Source organism: Rattus norvegicus, chromosome 12 (assembly GCF_036323735.1).
Source record: "Rattus norvegicus strain BN/NHsdMcwi chromosome 12, GRCr8, whole genome shotgun sequence".
NCBI classification, from domain to species: domain Eukaryota; kingdom Metazoa; phylum Chordata; class Mammalia; order Rodentia; family Muridae; genus Rattus; species Rattus norvegicus.
The window spans coordinates 24,324,773-24,344,900 of NC_086030.1; the positions used below are offsets into that span (position 1 = coordinate 24,324,773).

The following is a 20,128-nucleotide window of genomic DNA, read 5'->3' on the forward strand; positions in this document are numbered from 1 at the left end:
CTTCCCAAAAGAGTTGGAATGACAGGTGCTCATCTGACAGGTATTTAGGGTGTGGCTTGACCAAGCTTGTCCTTAAATTTGTTATGTATTCAAGGATGATTTGAAACTCCTCCAGACACTCCTATCTGTGCCTCCCCTCAGTGGTGAATACAGGTGTGAATGATCCTGATCCTTTGTCTCTCAGTTAACAAAGAACATCATTTTCTGTCCATGAAAGGCAAGAACACACTCTACTAGATGAACATCTATGGCTCAGTGAGGTAAGAATGTCCTCGTGGACATGAAAACTCACCTCCAGATTTCATCTACCTTACCCTGCCTGTCTGAGGTCTCTGGTTACAAGGTCATCCGGTTACTAACCCCCCCCAAGGAGGGCCTGGACCTGACAAGACTGCCATAAGTCAGGTGCTGGACACCAGGTTTTTAATACAGCAGCCTCTGGTGGGGTTTAAGGATGCTAACTAAGCCCTGTGCTCAGCTGCACTGCTGCCACCTGCTGGCTCTATAATCCCAAGTCCTGATCTCTTCTTGGGACAGGAAATCTGTGGTTTGTGCGCACACAGGGCTTTTGCATATGACAGGACCATGAGGAGTGTCAGCCTGCAGGGTTGGAGTGATGCTGAGGGAGTAGCACATGTGTCCCCACCTACCCACACACCCCAGAATGAATGAGTAACTATTATTTAAAAAATTATAACCCACATTGGTCATGGGCATACAAGTCAAGATTTGGGAGGAGGAAGACAGAAGCACATGGATCTCATTGAGTTTGAAGCTGTATGGTCTATGTATCCAGATTTTAGACAGGAAAGGCAACAGAGTTAAAACTTGTGTTAAAGAATAAACAAACCAAAATAAATCCAACAATGTGACCAATAAATCCCAGCCAAACCTACAAAAGTCTATGTATCAAACAAAACACCAACCAATCAAAAACAGAAACACAAAGTTGATGGTGAACTTCGATGGTTTTGCTAATTACCATACCTGAGGTTGTCCTCTGTACTTCCATACATGGGCCCAAACTGACTTGCACACACATGCACCAGATCTCAAACATATATCATGCAAGAATCCTTTCACATATAGTCTGCTACAACATATTGCCGGTCATCATCCTGACTAAACAAGGCCTCCTTAAGACGAGGCTCTGTGATTCTGGAGACTCTAGTTCCTGACGTTGTTCACAGCATTCAGACTCTCTAACTTTATAACTAATTAACTTATCCCATTACAGCAGGGGGAGAAAACAGGCTATATCCTTCCTTTTTCTCTGTAAATAATCCAATTCCAGAAGCATCCTTCAAATAACACATACTGCAGGCTCTGTGGGCCCAGCAGATACCCTCATAGATGAAAACTGTCCCTGTCTTCTCCATTCTTGTCACCACTTCCTTACACACACACTCATTGTTCCACCTTCCCTAGTGACAACACAAAGATCCAGAGTGTGTTCACAAAGTAACTCCCCAGACTGGTGCCAGAAGAGAGTGGAGAAGTTAGAGAGGGTGGGGGAAGGATGGCAGCTGGTAGTGTAGACAAGGTGCTCAGGCTGAAGCTTCAGTTTGACAATAGCACAGTTGCCTGCTGCCAACTGACCTCATGTTTCTTCCCTAAAATGACATCATCATCTTCATCTGCCTCACCTGCTGCCAAGCCTCAGAGAAGCTCCTGCCTACACACCTCTCCAGGGGAGTCCAGAGGAAAGACTCTATACTGTGGTCTAAAGGTCCAGTGAGTGGGACTGGAGAAACAGTTCAGTATCCCCCAACATCTGCTGATAGCCAAGGACAGAGACATTTATAGGGATGTCATCAAGTTTGTTGTCACAGAAACAGTGAAACTCACAACCCCATCCTCAGGGTTATTATATTTAGCTTAAAATAAACCAAAGCCAAAATAAATAAATGAAGAAAAACCGGAAAATGTTAATACACTAACACGTAGGTACATTTAATAGGATGCAGCAGCAGGAGATTTTCTGATTTTGAGGCCAGCCTTTGTGTACAAAACAAGATCCAGGACAATCAGATGTATATAATAGAGAAACCCCCTCCTCCAAAACAGAAGGAAACAAAAACAAACTTACAAAAACTGAAGTATTGTTAGGCCAATTATATTTTATATAAATCTAGAGAGAAGCTAAGTATCATATTCAAGTTCTCCATCGCCAGGGAAAAGGGAGCTAAGTGAGGGCCTTTTTTCATGACACACTTTACTGATTTCAGTTTGTTAAGCTTTGCTGTTGTTTTAAAGACAGAATCCCATGTAACCCGGGGTGGCCTAAACTCAAGAAGTACCAAGAATAGCCTCTAATTCTGTAGTTCTCAAGCTTCCTAATGCTTTGACATTTCCTCATGTTGGGGCAACTCCAATCATAGAATTATTTCATTTATATTTCATGACGGTAATTTTACTGCAGTTATGATCATAATATAAACATCTGATAATCAGGATATGTGAAATGTGACTCCTGTGAAAACATTCTCCTACCTTCAAAGAGGTGGTGACCCACAGCTTGAGAATCAATGTTAAAATTGATAATATTCCCATCACTACCTGTCAATTGTTGCCATGACATGAATGTCATGATCCCCAATTTCTTTTAGTCCTTTTTCTTACTCATCATTTCAGTCTAGGGAATATAAATTCCAAACACTTGTCACCAGGGCAGAAGCCAATATCTACTTTCTAGTTGGAACATAATGTTCCCTTTTGGCAGATCAGAGACACAGTCTGCCTAAGTGTATACAACCTGAGCTTAAGCACATATGTAGAGATGAGAATGTTGGCTCTGTAAGTCTTTGCTGTGGGCTTATCTCTGGATTTTCCCTCTTATGCAATGGAAAGGGACCTGAGAAGTCACACGACCATTTGAACAAGTGGATTAAGGCCCTTTCTTACAGGTGCATGAGACTCCTTGAGATGACTGGACAGACCACCATCTTGGCAGCTTTCTGTGTAAACACATCAGGAATGCCCAATATCACCATGTCCATGAGAGCTGCTGAGTTCACTCTCAGGGGCTAGGATGCAGTCACAACCAAAGTAGACATCTCACAGCTGTTCCAGGACACTTGCCATTAGGCACATCAGTTTTGGTGACCTCATCATGACCAAACAGCTTCCCAATGACCAAAGAAAGGCCCATGAATGATATTCATTTGAGGCTTGTGATTGGAGACCTGGAGCTGTATCCATACCACTTTATTTACGGCTCACTATGGTTGGTAGATCTCTATCGAGCATGGCCATGAAATTGTTCTATCATGAGAAGCATGGTTTCAATCCTTCTGGGTCACTGTGGATGGTTTCCTGTGTACCCACAAATTTATATTATAAGGTGACCTGCTGACTATCACATATTAGGACAGACTGGACTTGGGACAAATTTCCCATTTTAGGAGAGAACCATGAGTGCAGAATGTCAACATGGCAGGAAATGAGAAAGTGAGTGCATACAGTTGGGCTTGTGAGTAAAGAAAGCTCAACATGGGACCCAAGAAAGCCATGCTCTGACACTTGATGTGAAGCATGTGAGGAGGGGTGGCTCTGGATGAGATGTCAGCATCCAGAAACTAAAGAAGAGGAGAAATCTGATTGTCAGGCTGTGGGTTTCAATGAAACCCATGGCCCTTACATCTATTCCATTGACCTACACCCTAGACACAGTCTACACTCTCTAAGAAGTGTCAGGAAGAGAAAAGGATGGGGGCTCAGGAGACACGCTGAGATGGATTGCTGGGAGTAAGATATTTATTAAAAGTGTCAATAACTCCATGAGCAGAGAGACAACAGCACAGTCAGGCTCTCAAGCCCAGAGACACACAGGAGGACCTTGGTTCCAAGGAGAGGGTATCTGAGCCCCCATGGCAGAAGTGGGGGTTATCCAAGAATGACTTTCACAGGAGAATCCTGCAGCCATTAGCTCTGACTCCCAGCGAGAGTACATGGAAGGCTGTGGGATGCAGGGTGTGTAATTACCAACAACTACTTTGATGTAAACTTGCCTCCCTGGTGAGAGATCCTAGCACTGGGGAGCCTGTTATTTAAGGAATAAAAGATTATTTGTCACCATGATCTGCTGGCCAACCATGAGACACAGATGACAATGTTCTCTGTGTACAATTTGGGTCCCCAGAAATCATTCCCCGATCACTGGGCTAGGCAGCAGACTCCATTTCCGACTGAGCTATCTCCCTGGCATATACTATGTTTCTTCCTTAATGTGTAATTTAAAATATTTCAGGTAACATCAATTTGGAAAATATTATGTCCATGATTCATCCCCTTGAGAAATCCCCCTACTTTTTAAAGACACAATCTTTCACAGGCCTGAACCTCATGACTTGTTCTAGACTAGGTGTTCAGCCAATCTGTCTCTGCCTGTCTCTTGCTTGACCAGGGTTGGAATTGCAAATTCCTGCCACATCTCTGGGTGCAAGCTCCTGATCCATCAAACTCAGGTCCTCCTACCCCTGTGCCATGTGTTTCTGACTGAATCATCACTCCGGCTCTCTTCCATGCCTCTCATAATGAACTCCCCATCAGCTCCTCTTCTGTCCCTTGAGATGACAGGCACTCAACTTACTAGGCTTTAAGCTTTACTCTGCTGGCCTGTAGGAGAAGAAATTGTGTCAGTGGATCAGCCACATTGGTTCTCATTCCTGCCTCTCAGCTGTTCTCTGTGTGCAGACAACAGGAGGGGACCAGGGCATCACACATGTCTGCTGCATCCAGGTAGGCACAGGTCTGAGAATCCACAGGACCTGACGCCAGGAGTCTTGCTAATTTCTGTACAACACAGCATGTCAGATGACTACTAGTCAACTCACCCATATCCTGTCTCCCTTTCAGTCCTTTTCCCTACTCTACTTTCTTGACACATCTCTGCCTTCTCTGCTCTGCACTCACTGTGTCTCCCTCTTGCCTCCCTGAAACCTTGCTTTCTAGCTGTCCCTCACAGTGTAGGCTGCTGCATCCTGCAGTTTGAGACTCAGGGATTTATTCCCAGTCAGACTTCTGCAGTCGTTCAGTCTGCTGCTCTTCCACCTCTCAGTTCTTCTACTTACAGTGACAGAGGGCAGAGCCTGTCTGAAACAGTGGGATGCACATTTAAATGTTCATTTGTAAACTTCCATTACACTCCAACATCTATGCATCTCTATCCATATCCTGTAGTTCCAATGGTTTTAAATCAACTCTGACCTCAGTTCACCTGTGGGTCTTGTGTTGGGTGTACTAGATATTTGGAGCCCAGTGGCCTACAGCTTGCTATGTAACTGTAGATAAACTTGAATTCCTGAATCCCTTCTCTATTTTTCCCAAGGGCTGGAATTATTTTGTCCACCTCTGTGTCCCCATTTTTATTTCTTAGAGTACACATGAATATTTGAAGACAAATAATTTATTTATACAAAAATGTAATGGGATTTTGCAAAAGAACATTGTATTTTCAAGTGTGTGTGTGTGTGTCTGTTTGTGTGTTGCTTATGTCTGTGTGTGTTTTGCAGGGACATAATGTATAAATTTTTCCATTCTGCCAATATGCTTGAATTTAGGGTACTTCTCTAGTCTTTTGCAAAATTTACTTTGAACAGATCATATGAATATGTGAATATTTGCAAATGTGAACACTCATGTGCTGCTGGAGGACAACCTTGGGCATTTTCCTTTAGGAGCTGTCCTCTCTTGATTGTGGGGAAGGTCAGTCATTGGTCTCACCCAATAGGTAAGGTTGGCAGCACAGGGAGCCACAGGGATCGTAGCGCATCAGCCTGTCCTAGCCTCTGACAACCCTTTATGTGGCTCCTGGGGTGATGCTCATGTGACTGTGGAAATATCACTTCAACTGAGACACTTCAATGGGTGTTTAATGATTTTGCTGAGGAGGGTGAGATTTCTAGTGTCCAACTCTTTTGCTTGTTGTAGTGTTAAGTTCTCCATACACATTTCTTTCTCTTTATGTGTCCATTCATTTCCATTTTAGTTACACATGCCCAACTCAAAGAGGTGTCTCTACTTATACATATCACTTCCTCTAACATGTCTGCAAAAGCTGGTCTATCCTCATTTCTTCTACAGCAGACATAGTTATTCCAAATGAACAGTCAACCCCTGAGGTTCCTACATGGCTACTTGAATTCCCTAGGACCAGGTGCTGTGTTCATCTGCATTTGCTCCTCTGGTTTCCAGATGGTCAGGAAGGACAGCAGGCTCCATGCAGATCTTGAGGAGGTCAGGCAAATTTCCCTCCTTCTGATCTCTTCACTGTTCCCTGCCCTTCTCCATCTCCCACAGCTAAGAACACTCCCAGCGGGGGAGCTCAGGTGAGGCCTCTCCTGGACCACTTACCTCTGCTTCCACCACAGGAAGATCATCCATCCATACAGGGGGATGATGACCACAACTTTGGCCATGACCATCCCAACCATGGCTCCCAGGTTCAGCAGTGAAGGATTCCTCTGGCCCTGTGTGTACTCCAGGTCATCTGTGGGGACTACAGAGGGGATGATAGAGGGGCTCCGCATGGTAGTATCGAGAGCTGTGGAGAGATGAGAAGTGAGAAAATCCTCCCTGAATTAAGTGAGGAATGGGTGAGTTTCACACCTTGTCTCCTCGGTTGGATGTGGGATGCAGAACAGCTGTTAGAATTTCACACAAGGAAGGGAACACATGCTTAAGGCTGAGACTCCAGAAGAGTAAGTTCAAATGCACAGTCCCCAACTGTCCTGGCTGTGTGTTCACTAATTTTCGTTGTGTCACACATAACTAAGTTAGCAATGTTTTTCTCCACTTAAATGTAACATACAGACATGGTTGCTTCATAGTGAGTTTGCTGCCTGGACCGAAGAAACTGAGTTTGGTCCCCACTATCAATATCGAGAGCCTGGTGAAGTATGCATGACCCTTGCTCCTAGCCCAAGAGACAGAGGCAGGCAGAGCCCTGGGAGTGGACAGGTAATCTTGTCTATGTGTCTAGTTCCATGTCAAACAGTCCAAGCGATGAAATTCTAGAGCTGAGGAGGTGGAGACAGACTTGTCCCTGTGGCTCACTAGCCTGCCAACCTAGCCTCCATGAAAAACTTAAAGCCAGTGAGAGAGTATGTCCCCCAAAATAAGGTGGATGAGACCTTAGGATCTCCTCTAGCCCTACAGACCTAACCATATGTACACACACACACACACACACACACACACACACACACACACACCTGCCATACACAATGAATATACCAAAATGTGTAAAAGGAAAAACACAATTTTAGCTTTATGTGTGCAGCTCTTTGGAGAGCATAACACAATCCTTTGCTTTACACACATAACTGAGAAAAATTTTCCCAATAATTACCTATTTGCAAATTCTAAACCAGGGGTTCTTGACGTGTACATCATTATCACAACATGGATTACATATAAGTTATCACACATGTCAGATGTTTCATTGTGATTCATAAAAATAGGATAATTAAAGTTATAAAGTAGCAATGATATACTTTTAGGCATGTGGGACCCAGAACATGAAGAACTTTATGAAAGATTTGCAGCTTTAGGAAATAAAAGAATGACTGAACTAGACAAATACATAAAATGGCTTCTTTCTCTCTAAGTCCAAGCAGCGCCTATCAAACCCTACCACAGGTCACCATGGTAGCTGCAGCCTGCACAGATAACTGTGCTGTGCACATCCTCTCATACTTTGACTTAGGACAGTCAGGAGGCACCTCTGGATGTTGTGGCACACACTGTACTGTCCAGACTCAGGAGGCAGAGGCAAGGCAGATTGGTGTGAGTTCGAGACCATATGGGTCTATATTGTGAGTATTGGAAAAGCCAGGGCTACATGCTGAGAAACTGATATAAAATTAATAAACAAGATAGAAAGAAAACAGGAAATAAAGAAGTACTCCCATTTTTAAAAAAGTGGGGTTATGGGGAGCAACAAAGCAAGGTTGAAGGAAACGATGCAGCAACACACAGGACCCAGATTCTGTTGGTCCCTATGCAGGAACACAAGTCACTATAATTGGCTCAGGGTTCTCAATCCAGGGGACTCCAGTTCCTTCAGCATCAGAGGGGCTGGAGGGATCAGAAGACAGAGCAGACACATCATGGAAATGGAAACACTTTCTTAATCATTTTCTAATGACTAAAGAGACTGGGGAGAGAAGATAGGTGTGTCCTCGGGAACTATGAGGTGAAATGAGGGACTATGGTGACATGTGGCAGTTACAGTTAGACCTGAGAACACCAGAACATCCAATGGCTCCTACTCTATGTTCTGTGCTGACATTGGAGCTATGTGAAGAAGCTGCACACAGGTACAAACTAGAGCCCTGCCACAAAAACATGACAGTCAGCTCCATCCTGGAGGTTTATATTCACCTTGAGGTCACAGGTGAAAGAGGGCAGGACTGTAGTTAGTTTTGGGACAATAAGGGTGTGAACTATGGGGTACTGAAGCCTAGAGTCTACTCTGATTCTGTCTGAGCAGAGGATGAGGTCACAGGTGAAAGAGGGCAGGACTGTAGTTAGTTTTGGGACAATAAGGGTGTGAACTATGGGGTACTGAAGCCTAGAGTCTACTCTGATTCTGTCTGAGCAGAGGATGACAGACATAGGAGGCAGCAAAGACTTCCCCCAACTGCAAGGAAAGATGCTGGTGGCAGATGTTTGGGCAGAGATGAGGGAAAGGAATATGAAAGGAAGCTCAGACTTGAGGACCTGATGTGATATCTAGGGAACAAGGAAGCCACAGGTGTCAAAGCCTGAGTCATGGTGACTCACCATGAATGATGAGTTTTGTGCCAGGGATTGACTGCCACAACTTCATGCCTTCAGGTGTTTGCAGAAAAACTGAGCTGAAGTATGTGGCCTGGTCGTTCTCCTTCAAGTTCAGGATTCTGAGGACACCAGATGTCTGACCCGGTGTCCAATTCATGATGAGCCGGCCCTTAAAATGCTCATGAATAAAAGGCCGGGTGGAGGTGTAGATGAATTCCCCATGGTAGTGCTTCCATCTCCAGGCTATGCTCATCTGAGGATCCTTGGCCAACTTCCAGGGGAAGTAGAAGGAGAAGGGGATCTCGATGGAGCCACCCTGGACTCCAGAGAGGACATCCGGTTGGTCGACACCAAAGTCATTCTTTTCTTGATATCCTGCTGAGTTCCCTGGGAAGGACAGGGAGAGTCTGAAGCCACTGCAGGGATTTAAAGGACACCCCTGAGCATCCTGAGCCTTCATCTGAAGGGAGGGGTAGGTCACAGGGCAGGACTGTCCCTATGGCTAGGGAGACAGAAAAAAGAGGGAAGGGTTGGGTTGTGATCACTCTGAGTGTTGATCTCTTGGGGCAAAGAGTCCTGGCTGGCTCCTCTACCAGACACTGTTCACAAGACACCCACTTTTCCCCGCCATTCTGTCCCCTCCTCTGGTTCAGTCCCTGCTAATGAGGGCCCCACTGCTCACCAGTGTGCAGACATGCCGCCGACAGCAAAAGAAGGAGAAGCCGAGCCATAGCCAGATTCCTTCCAGGAAGTGAACTGAGCAGAGCCGTCAGGAAGTCGAAGTTGCCCTGTCTAGGGAGACTGGGGCACACAGCAGTCCAGAGAGAATCAGGGTAAATAAAAACACACGCTCAGACATTCTCAAGTGGAAGACTGAGTTGAGCAGGACCATCTCCACCTCCTTGTGGCCAGCAACTTCCTTTACTGATCTGGCTTCTGCTCTTCTGCTTTTGCAAAAGATCCACCCTTGTGGTTACTGACAACATGACAGGGTTCTTCGCCCAGCCCCCACTCCTGGTTGGGAGACATATCCTAGCCCTTGTCATAGCTGGTTCTCCTCTCTGGTTTGAGCTGGTCTTTCTCTCTCTGACAGTGGCTTAACTCTCCTGTAATTCTGAATGTCAGCCCTACTGAGAAACCAGCTCTCTCCCAGGGGTATTCGGGTACAGAGAGCAGTGGTTCAGGGTCAGCTCAGGGTGCAGGCAGAAACTGGAAGTAGTCTATTCCAGATTGCTCATCACTTCCTGTATTCTGAGGGCTCCAGGCAGGTTCCTCTTCAACCAGAAATGTAAGCAGAAGGGGTGTGATGTGCATGAAGCAAAGGATTGTATTCTGCTCTTAACTGAGCTTTGCACATATGGCTGTTTCATAGTTCTTCTTTTACACATTCTGGTGTATCCACTGTGTGTGAACATGTGGATCTGTTACATCAGATGTGTGTCTGTGTGTTTATGGGTGGGCATGTCAGTGTGTGTGTCTCTGTGAAAGAATCTGTGTCTGTATGTCTCTTTGGGTGAATGTACCAGGGTATGTGTGTGTGTGTATTTGTGTGTGTGTGTGTGTATTTGTGTGTGTGTGTGTATCTTCCTGTGTGTCTTTGTATATGTCTTTCTATAGGTGTGTCTGTGTATCTGGGTGTATGTCTCTCTGTGTGCATCCCTGTATGTGTGTCTATGTCCGTGTGTCTCTGTGTATCTGTCTTTGTGTGCATGCATTGGTTTATGCATGTTGATGCTAGAGGAGAGCCTAAGGTCTCATCCTCCTCATTTCTTGGATCTGGCTCTCTCTCACTGACTTCAAGTTTCCCATGGACACTAGATTGACTGGTCAGTGAGCTGGACAGACAAGCCTGTCTGTACTTCCTCAGTCCTAGGATTAGAGCTCACTCAGCTAGCTCTGTTTGGTGTGGAACAAGATACATAGACCAGGCTAACTGTCCACTCACAGAGCTCTGCCTGCCTCTGTCACTTTTGTTAAAATTAAAGGTTTTGCTGGTCTCTTTACATGGACACTAGACATCAAATCTGGTTCCAAGGCCCGAGCAGCAAACTCAGAAATGGGGGTAACAAGGGTTATATGAAACTTTCTATGTGATAGGTTCTTGAAAGCTTAATTTGCATGAAGAGAAATCCAGTGTGCTTGCTGGACCTGTCCTTATAGCCCAAGAGAAAGATAGACCTGTAATTCAGCCATCTTTTTCTGTGACTACCACAAGGGTGTAGGAGTGGGGGTGGTATCTGGTTCCAAGGCCCAAGCCTTGCTTCTTGCTCCTGAACACTCAGACCTGTCCTAATTCAGTTGGTGTCAAGATAAGATTTTCAGGGTTTGGACACATCTACACCTCAGTTTTACTCTCAAGTAATTCCCTGAGTTGCCTGACTATCTGATCCCTCATTTACTAAAAAAGTATCATTAACTCCATGAGCAAAGAGAGAACAGCACAGTTGGGCTCTCAGGACCAAAGACAGACAGGAAGACCTGGGTTCTGAGGACAGGATATCAGAACCCATATGGCAGAAGTGGGGTTATATTGCTATCCCTGCTCAAGAATGTTTGGAAGAACAGTCCTGTAGCCATGCATGTTCTGATTCCCAACAACATGAATTTGAAGGTGTAAGATGCTGATGTGGGTTCACCAATTACTACTTTGATGCACTCTCCTCCCTGGTGAGAGAAACTGGCACCTGAAGGTTTGTTAGCTGGGGACAAACAGACAATGTCTCATCAGGAGCATGTGAGCAACCCTGAGAGGCAGAGGACAATTCTCCAGAGTCAGTTTTCCTTGTGTACAACTTGGGTTCCCTGGAATCGCACCCAGGTCACTGTGCTAGGCAGCTGACTACATTTCCCAATGACACACACTATTGCTTTTGCATTAATACATAATTCAAAATACTTCACTTCAAGTTAATATAGAGTATGACTACTTTATCACCTTGAGAAATTTCCTCTTTTTTAGAAGGGATCTTTCATTAGCCCTGGAACTACTCATTTATGCTAGAATATGTGGACAGCAAAACCATGACTGCCTGTCTCTTCCTTGTCCAGAACTGTGATTACAAATTTATGGCACATCCTTTGGTTATGATGTGTAAGCTCTGGACCAAACTCAGGTCCTTCTGCCCATATCCCATGCATTTCTGTCTGAATCATCTCTCCTTCTCGCTTGCATGCCTTTCAGGATAAACTTCCCAATGGATTCTCAGCTGCCCCTTGGGATGATGGGTGCTCACCTCTCTGGGGTTTAGTCTTTCCTCTGCTGCCCTGTAGGAGAAGAAACTGTGTCAGTGTGTCAGCCAGACTCGTTCTCAGTCCTGCCTCTCAGCTGTTCTCTGTGTTCAGACAACATGAGGGGCCCAAGACCAGAAAGAGCTCTGCTGCAGCCATCAGGGACAGGTCTGAGAATCAGTAGGTTCCAAAGGTAGCGTTCAGCTGACCTTCTCTACAACACAGCAAATCAAAGGAAAACTCTACTGGTCCATGGACCCATGTCCATGTCCCATTTCCCTTTCCCACCTTCCCCCTGCTCTGACCTCTTGACCCTTTCATGCCTCCTCAGCTCTGCAGTCACCATGTCTCACCATGTCTGCTGCCACCCTGCAGATTCAGCCTCAGGTTATGGATCCTGTCAGACTTCTGCTGTCTCTTAGACTGCTGGCCTCCCTCCTCTAAGTTTTTCTACTTAACATTTAACATTGTTAAATGGTATTTGCAAACCCTCTACCATCCATGCATATAGATCCTTATCATTTACTCTTCTAGGTTCCATGGCTTTAAATCTGCTATGACCTCTGTCTGCACTTGAGCCTTGTGTTGTGTGTAGAAGGACTTTGGAACCTAGTGACCTATGGTGCTATGCAACTGTAGAAAACCTTGAACAACTCTGCATTATCCAGGAGCTGGGATTATTTTGTCCCGTTCTGTGTCCCCATTTTTATTGCTTAGAGTAACCATGAATGTTTGAAGACAATTCATTTATTTTTACAGAAATGCAATTGAATTTCAAACAGGAATTTCAGTGTATTTTTAGCTGCATGTGTGTGTTTGTGTGCATGTGTGTTGTCAGGACTTAATGTATAAAATTTGCCATTCTGCAAATATCACTACATTTAAAATATTTCTCCAGTGTTTTTAAAATATACTTTAAGAGACACATGTGTATATTTGCATATGTGCAGACACATGTGAAAGGTAGAGGAAAACCTTGGCATTGTCCTTTGGGAGATGTTCTCTCTGGATTTTGAGACAAGACAGTCATAGTTCTCACCCACTAGGTAAGGCTTACAACACAGTGAGCCCCAGGAATCATACTGTCTCTGCCTGTCCAAGTATCTGACAACTCTTTATGTGGTTTATGGGTTACTCATGTCCCTGTTTGTGGGGCAATCACTTCAACTGAAACACTTCAATAGGTGTTTCATATTTTTGCTCAGGAGGATTATATTTCTAGTGTTCAACTCTTTTGCTGGTTATAGTGATAGGTTCTCCGTATAGATTTCTTTCTGTTTAATGTGTCTATTACTTTCCATTTTAGTCACACAAGCCAAACAAAAAGAGGTGTTTCTTTTTATACATATCACTGCCTTTAACATGTTGTCTGCGAATGCTGGTCTACCCTCAGACCTTCTTTAGCAGCCACAGCTCTTTCCAGAGCAGGCTCTGTGAACATCTGCATTTGTTCCTCTAATTTCCAGGTGGTCAGGAAGGAGAGCAGGCTTCATGGATGCAGTCCTTGTCCAGTTCAGGCACATTTCCCTACTTTTGTTCTCATTACTGATCCCTGCACAAGCCTGCCATTCTCCAACTACCACTGCTGAGAACACTCCCAGTGGGAAGTTCAGATGAGGCCTGTCATGGACCACTTACCTTTACTTCCACAACAGAAAGATCATCCACCCGTAGATGGGGAAGGTGACCACAACTTTGGCCATGACCATCCCATCTATGGCTACCAGATTCAGCAGTGAATGATTCATCTGACCTCCTGTGTCCTCCAGACCAGTTGTGAAGACTTCAGAAGAGATGATGTAAGGGATCCTCATGGTGGTGCTGAGTGCTATGGAGAGATGAGAAGTGAGAAGACCTTCCCTGAATGAGGGAGGATGGGTGAGTGTCACATCTTGCATGCTCTGTAGGATGTGAAATGGGAAACAGCTGTCAGATGTTGACACAGAACAGGAAACAGATCCTTAAGACTGAGACTCTAGGAGAGCAGGCTCAAAATCACAGTTCCCAATGTCCTGGCTGTGTGTCCACAGATTTTTATTGGGTCACAAATAACTAAGCCAGAGAAATACAGTGAATTTTGACATAAACTTAAGTAAGTAACTGACATGAACTGTCCACATTCTACTTGAATCTTAGAGCCTGAGTTTGATCTTGAATATCCATATGAAGAACTACCTAAACTTTAACCCAGCCCAAAAGGCAGAAGCAGGCAGAACTCTGTGAGCTGACAGCCAGCCTGTCTACTTCCACACCAAACAGAGCAGAGTAAGCTGTAATCCTAGCACTTTGACGGTGGAACCAGGATTGTCCCTGTGGCTCACTGGCCAGCCAACCTGGTGTCCTTGGGGAATTTCAAGGCAATGAGAGAACCTGGTCCAAAATTAAACAAATGAGACCTTAGAATCTCCTCTAGCATCCACGTATAGATGAACAAATGTGCACACACACAGGCACATGCAGGCACACACACACACACAGACACACACACACACACACACACACACACACACACACACAGCTTAATAGACCCAGATGTTCCCACATACTGTATACAAACTGTGTATAATAGAAACTATATCATTTAAGATGTACAAAACAGCTCAGTGCAGGGCAGAGGTCATTCCTTTACTTTACAAACATCATAGACCAGCAGTTTTCAACCAGTAGGTAAGTATCTCACTGGGGTCCATAACAGGTATCTGGCATATCAGATATTTACACTATAACTCATAACAGTAGTAAAGTAAAATTATAAAGTAGCACATGATAGTGGTTTTTTATTTGCTGTCACATCATGAGGAATGTGTTAAAGTATGGCAGCATCAGGAAGGCTGACTCAGGAAACAGCTATATTCTCTCTGTCCCATAAACCCTAAAAACTATGGTTTGAGTTTGCATTAGGTCAATGTCAGCTCTAGCCTGCACAAATAACAAAACTACAGGTATCCCTCTTGTAGGTGGACCTTGATGTGATCATAAGCTAATGTCAGCACTTATGAGGCAGATTCAAAACAGATTTCTCTGAGTTCCAGGCCAGCCTGGTATACATACTGAGTATAAGGACAGTCAGAATAAATGCTAAGACCCTGTCTTACAAAAACTTAAACACACAAACAAACAACAATAATAACAAGAGCCACTGAGTAAGGTCCTGATAAACACTGACAGCTGAGAACATCCCCAGCTGCTATAGGGCCATGTGTAGGACCACACAGTGACTAGGCTGGGCCTCAGGTTTCCTGGGAGAATGCAGGTACATCTGCTTACAAAGACCACAGGGATCAAAAGACAAAACATCCAAATCATGTCAATGGTGACCTTATACTTGCAGAGCCTGCTGTCTTGTATGAGAGAGGGGAGGGCAAGGGAGGGGAACCGGAAGTTGGAAAACCGAGAGGAGACAAGACAGTAGATACGGAGAAATGACAAATGTTTCCTGGGGAACAGGGAGGGATAATAGGGACTGCGGAGACAGGTGCAGTTACACGTAGACCAGAAGATACCAAAATGATCCAGTGGTACCCACTATATGTTCTGGGTTTAGGTCGATCTGTGTGGAGATGCTGCACACAGGGACCAATTGGAGCCCTGCCACAGGACCAAGAGTGTTAGCCATATTCTGGACACTTTCATGCAACTTGAGGTTATATGGAAGAGTGTACCTGGGGAGGACAGCAGTTGCACTGGGAGGAAAGTTTTGAGATAAGGGGGAGGGCATGTGCTGAAGCCTAGGGAGTAGGTGTGGTTCTGTCTGAGCAGAGCATAACAGACAAGAGCAGAGGAGTCAGGAAAGACTTGTCACAATTATACAGAAAAGATGCTGCTGGAAGAGGTGTTAGCAGGGCCAAGGGAAAGGGATGTGAAAGAAAGCTCAAAGCTGTGGAGACTGAGGTGACATCTAGGGGACAAGCAAGCTGCAGTTGTCAAAGCCTGAGCCATGGTGGCTCACCATGGACGATGGAGAGTTGGGTCCCAGGAATCCACTGCCATCTCTTCCTATCTTCTGTGGTGCTCAGGCAGATGTTACAGAAGTATGTGGCCTGGTCATTCTCCTTCAAGTTAAGGATTCTGAGGAGTCCAGATATCTGACCCTGTGTCCAGTTCAGGCTGAGCCCGTCCTTGAAGTGCTCAAGAATGAAAGGTAGAATGGAGTTGTAGATGAATTTCCCATGGTATTCTTTCCATCTCCAGGCTATGCTCATCTGTGGATCCTGGGCCAACTCCCAGGGGAAGCAGAAGGAAAAAGGGATCTCAATGGAGCCACCCTGGACTCCAGAGAAGACAGCTGGTTGGTTAATTCCATAGTCATTTTTTCGTCTGTATCCTGCTGAGTTCCCTGGGAAAGACAGGGACAAGGACAAGACCTGTGAACGCTTGCTGTCTTTGCCCGCTCCCTCTGGCACAGTTTCCAACTCCCTGGGCTTTTTGGACAGGGACTCTAAAGCTACTCCACTTTCTAAAGGAGTCTTTCTACCTCCCCTCCACCTTCATAAAATACACACACACACACACACACACACACACACACACACACACACACACACACACAGAGAGAGAGAGAGAGACAGAGACAGAGACAGAGACAGAGAGACATGGACAGATAGTCAGAGAGAGAGGTAGACAGACAGAGACACACACAGAGAGATAGAGAGACCCAGTCACAGAGACACAGAGAGAAAACAAGGCACTGTTGACAGCTGACCAGATTCTTTGACCATCCCCAGTCTTCATCCTGAGCAAACATGGCCTCCCTCAGACCAGGCTCAGTGACTATTCAGACGCCAGTTCTTCACAAGACCCCAGCATTTAGACTCTCTGATTTTATGGGCAAGTTGTTTATTCCATAATAGACAGTGGTCAGAGAGGAAAGGCTCAAGCCTTCCTATTTCTTTTTGATGCCTCCCATTGCAGAAACTTCCCTCCCAGGACATCTCGTAGATAACACATACTGCAGGCTCTGTCTCCCCTCACATAGTAGTTAATGTCCTGGATGAAAACTATCCCTCTCTTCCTTCTTCGTGTAACACCACCTACCCACATACTTCCTGCTATCTCTTCCATAGTGACAATATCCAGATCCCAGATGGAACCCCAAAATACCTCACCCAGACTGGGACCTATGGAAAGTGAAAGAGATGATAGAGAGGGTGGTGGAAGGACAGTGGCAGGTGATTGTGGGGCAGTGGATTGTGCATCCACAAAGAAAATGTGGTAAGGTTGAAAGGATTAAGCAACCCAGGCAATTATCATAATTGAAAATGGTGTTTAAATCTACCCACAACCAGATTGCTTGAGGGATGATGAAAGGAACCCTGGTTCCTGATGAGGAGGCTTGAGGCCCCAGGGACACTGAAAGGAATGATACAAGCTTCACATGACTCCCAGTACACTAGGACAGTCACTAGCTACAGTCCTCCATATATTTGTGGTTATCAATCACATAAGAGCAATGCCCCAAGCCTTCCACAGGTAAAGGGCATGAAACAGGTCCCATAGGCTCAAGACAGATCTCCATTATAAGGAGGAACCTAAAGGCCTAGCAGCTTAGCAAATGAACCTTTCCTTACCAGACACTTCTCCCTGAAAAAGGTACTTAATCACAGGCCCACCTTGAGAAGTGGGGTAGAGTTTTATTCATCCACTTTCTGCCATGACAATAAATGTCTTAAAACCATGGACCATCTCTTTTCATTGGGATACACCATGGAGAGCTGTAGAGAAACCCCTTTGCCTACAGAACCATTATCTACTCTCCCACACAAGGCCTCTCTGCACTCAAAGGCACCTCTACCATAAGGGCAAACCAAGCACACCATCCTCTAGCTAAGGACCCTCGCTGCTGGACCAGCCAACCATAGCTCTCCCTTTTCACCCTCAGCCCTGGGCTAGATCCATCCTGTGGACACCCATTGTGTTGTCTACTCTTCCGTGGCATTACAGCAGTGCTTCAATGCACAAGAGCCTGAGAACCCAAAGGCTCTGACCTCCTTGGAGGCCCAGGGACTCCCAAGCCAGGTCCAGATGTGTCCTGCTTCAGACCATGCTTCCCCACACCTACGATGCTGTCTGGCGGTTTACCATAGGCAACCAGGTGGTAGCCTGTGGTAAGCATGGTCAACTTCCCTCAACCTGCTTCCCAGAGCAGCCTGATCCCTGTCGCGGAGCAGACAAGAAACCACATTAATCCTAAAATTGCTGTACTGAAACACATGACCATAAAACCCCATTGAGAGGACTATGAGAATATGTCTCAAAGGAGCAACAGACAATGCCCATCCCCATGCAAATGAGGCATCCCTAAATCTCATACCAAGCCAATAGAAATCATCTTCCTTTAGACCCCATCCCACTGCAATATATTTATAAGATTGTACCCATAAGGAATAAAGAACATAAGTTATTTCACCAAAGTCCCTCTGAGGCAGCTTTATGGGTCCTACCTTGGTGTTTCTCTCCCCACTCAATGAGGCTTTTAGCCTGCTGTAGCAAGAAATTGTTTACACCCTTGGCAGCTGCCCTTAGCCCCTGATTTGGGGCTGGCATTTTCCATGGCACCCTTTCTCCCCACTGAGCCTTCCTGCTTGTTGTTGTTGTTAAGAAGTTGTTTATGCCCCTGATTGGGCTCAGGACTTTCCACCACACAGACTTTTCCTGTTTTCCTGGTTAGGGATTTTCACGTGCCTTGTTTTCCACAGCTTTTGCCTCTGGTATATAAGGAGATCTCAGTAAACCCTTGGTGGCACTTGTTGAAAACTGGTGACACATGTACATGTTTTTATTCAATCCCGCAGACCTATGCCCGATATTCACACACTGGCGGTGCAGGCACTGACAGCTGCTAGTTTTATTGAGCTGTAACACCCTAAGGAAAGAGTATTCTCTCCTGAAGCTTTGTCACAGGAAGCTGCTACAGCCTACTTCACCAATTCCTTTTATCATGCCCAAGTTCTTCTAGTACTTTTTCCTACTGTTTCTCTCAGGCCACAGAACATACACTATAAACAAGTTTAGCCGGGGGAGAAGTCAACATCTACTCTCAACGTGAACCATAAAGTTCCCTTGTAGCAGATCACAGATCCTGTCTCCCTACGTGTAATCAATTAAGGATAAGCACCTATGTGATGTTGAGAATGGTGGCACTGTGTGAATCATTGCTGTGGGACTATCTATGGTTTTTCACTATTGAACAATAGAAACGGACCTGTGAAGTCACATGACAATTTGAGCAACTGCATTTAGGTTGCTTTTCTGTGTGCTGCTGCCTGTGGTGTTGAGATGCAAATGGACCACTATGGATGGCTACACAGACCACCATCATGGCATCTTTCTGTATGAACACATCAGGGATGCTCAGAGAAAACACCACCCCAGGTCCAAAGGTCACCATACCCATAAGGGCTGCTGAGTTCAACCTCAAGAGGCTTGGGTGACAACCACTGCAGACACAACAAAAATATTCCAGGACCCTTCACTTTAGCCATAAGAAGCCTTAATGATCTCTTTATGACCCCAGATATCTCCATTTAGTCTCATGGGATTGGAGATAATTTTCCAAATGCCTCAGCAAAGGACCATACATGATATTCATTTGAGGCTTGTAGTTGGTGGACTGCAGTTCATTGGTATCACACTACAACTATGACACATTGTGCTTGAAGGAACTTTATCAAGCATGTGTCAGAATAGAAAGTTTCTATGTTCTGTTAGGAGCTGGTCTGCTGACTATCAAAAGTTAAGACATACTGAACATGGCAAAAAGGAACTGTCCTAGGACAGAACCCAGAGTCCGGAATATCAACATTGCAGGAAATGAGAAAAGTAGTGTGTGTACTTGGACCTTTGAGGAAAGGAAGCCCAACATGGGGCTTAAACATACCTTTTTCTGTCAATGAGTGTGAAGAATGGAGGGAGGCGGGTCAAGTTTCTGGATGAGATGGCAGTGTGCAGGGAATAAGGGAGAGGGGAACCCTGATTCACAGGCTGTTATTCTCAAAAAGGACCATGGTCCTTACCCCTGTCCCACTGACTTGTATCCTAGACAGAGTCTGCCACTCACTTAGAGGTCACATATGGGAGATAAGGGTCAAGACAAATACTGAGAAGGATGCTTAGAGTG

The 20,128-nt window shown here is 45.2% G+C and overlaps 1 protein-coding gene across 2 annotated transcripts in view; it reads right to left on the minus strand.

The window, feature by feature from the left end:
- The window catches only part of Pilrb-ps6 (paired immunoglobin-like type 2 receptor beta, pseudogene 6), a 29,783-nt gene extending 19,467 nt beyond the window's left edge, over positions 1 to 10,316 (minus strand). Inside the window, exons 1-4 of one of the 2 annotated variants that reach the window (XM_063271772.1) lie at positions 9,467 to 10,312; positions 8,788 to 9,286; positions 6,355 to 6,544; positions 1,401 to 4,617 (exon numbers count right to left, since the gene is read on the minus strand). In XM_063271772.1, coding sequence (XP_063127842.1) covers positions 4,605 to 4,617; positions 6,355 to 6,544; positions 8,788 to 9,244 — 660 coding nt within the window. In that variant the 5' untranslated portion in view covers positions 9,245 to 9,286; positions 9,467 to 10,312 and the 3' untranslated portion in view covers positions 1,401 to 4,604. Of the gene's footprint in view, positions 1 to 1,400; positions 4,618 to 6,354; positions 6,545 to 8,787; positions 9,287 to 9,466 lie in introns of those variants that run through there. The other variant, XM_063271771.1, reaches the window with a different exon arrangement.
- Between the last annotated feature and the right edge of the window lie 9,812 nt (positions 10,317 to 20,128).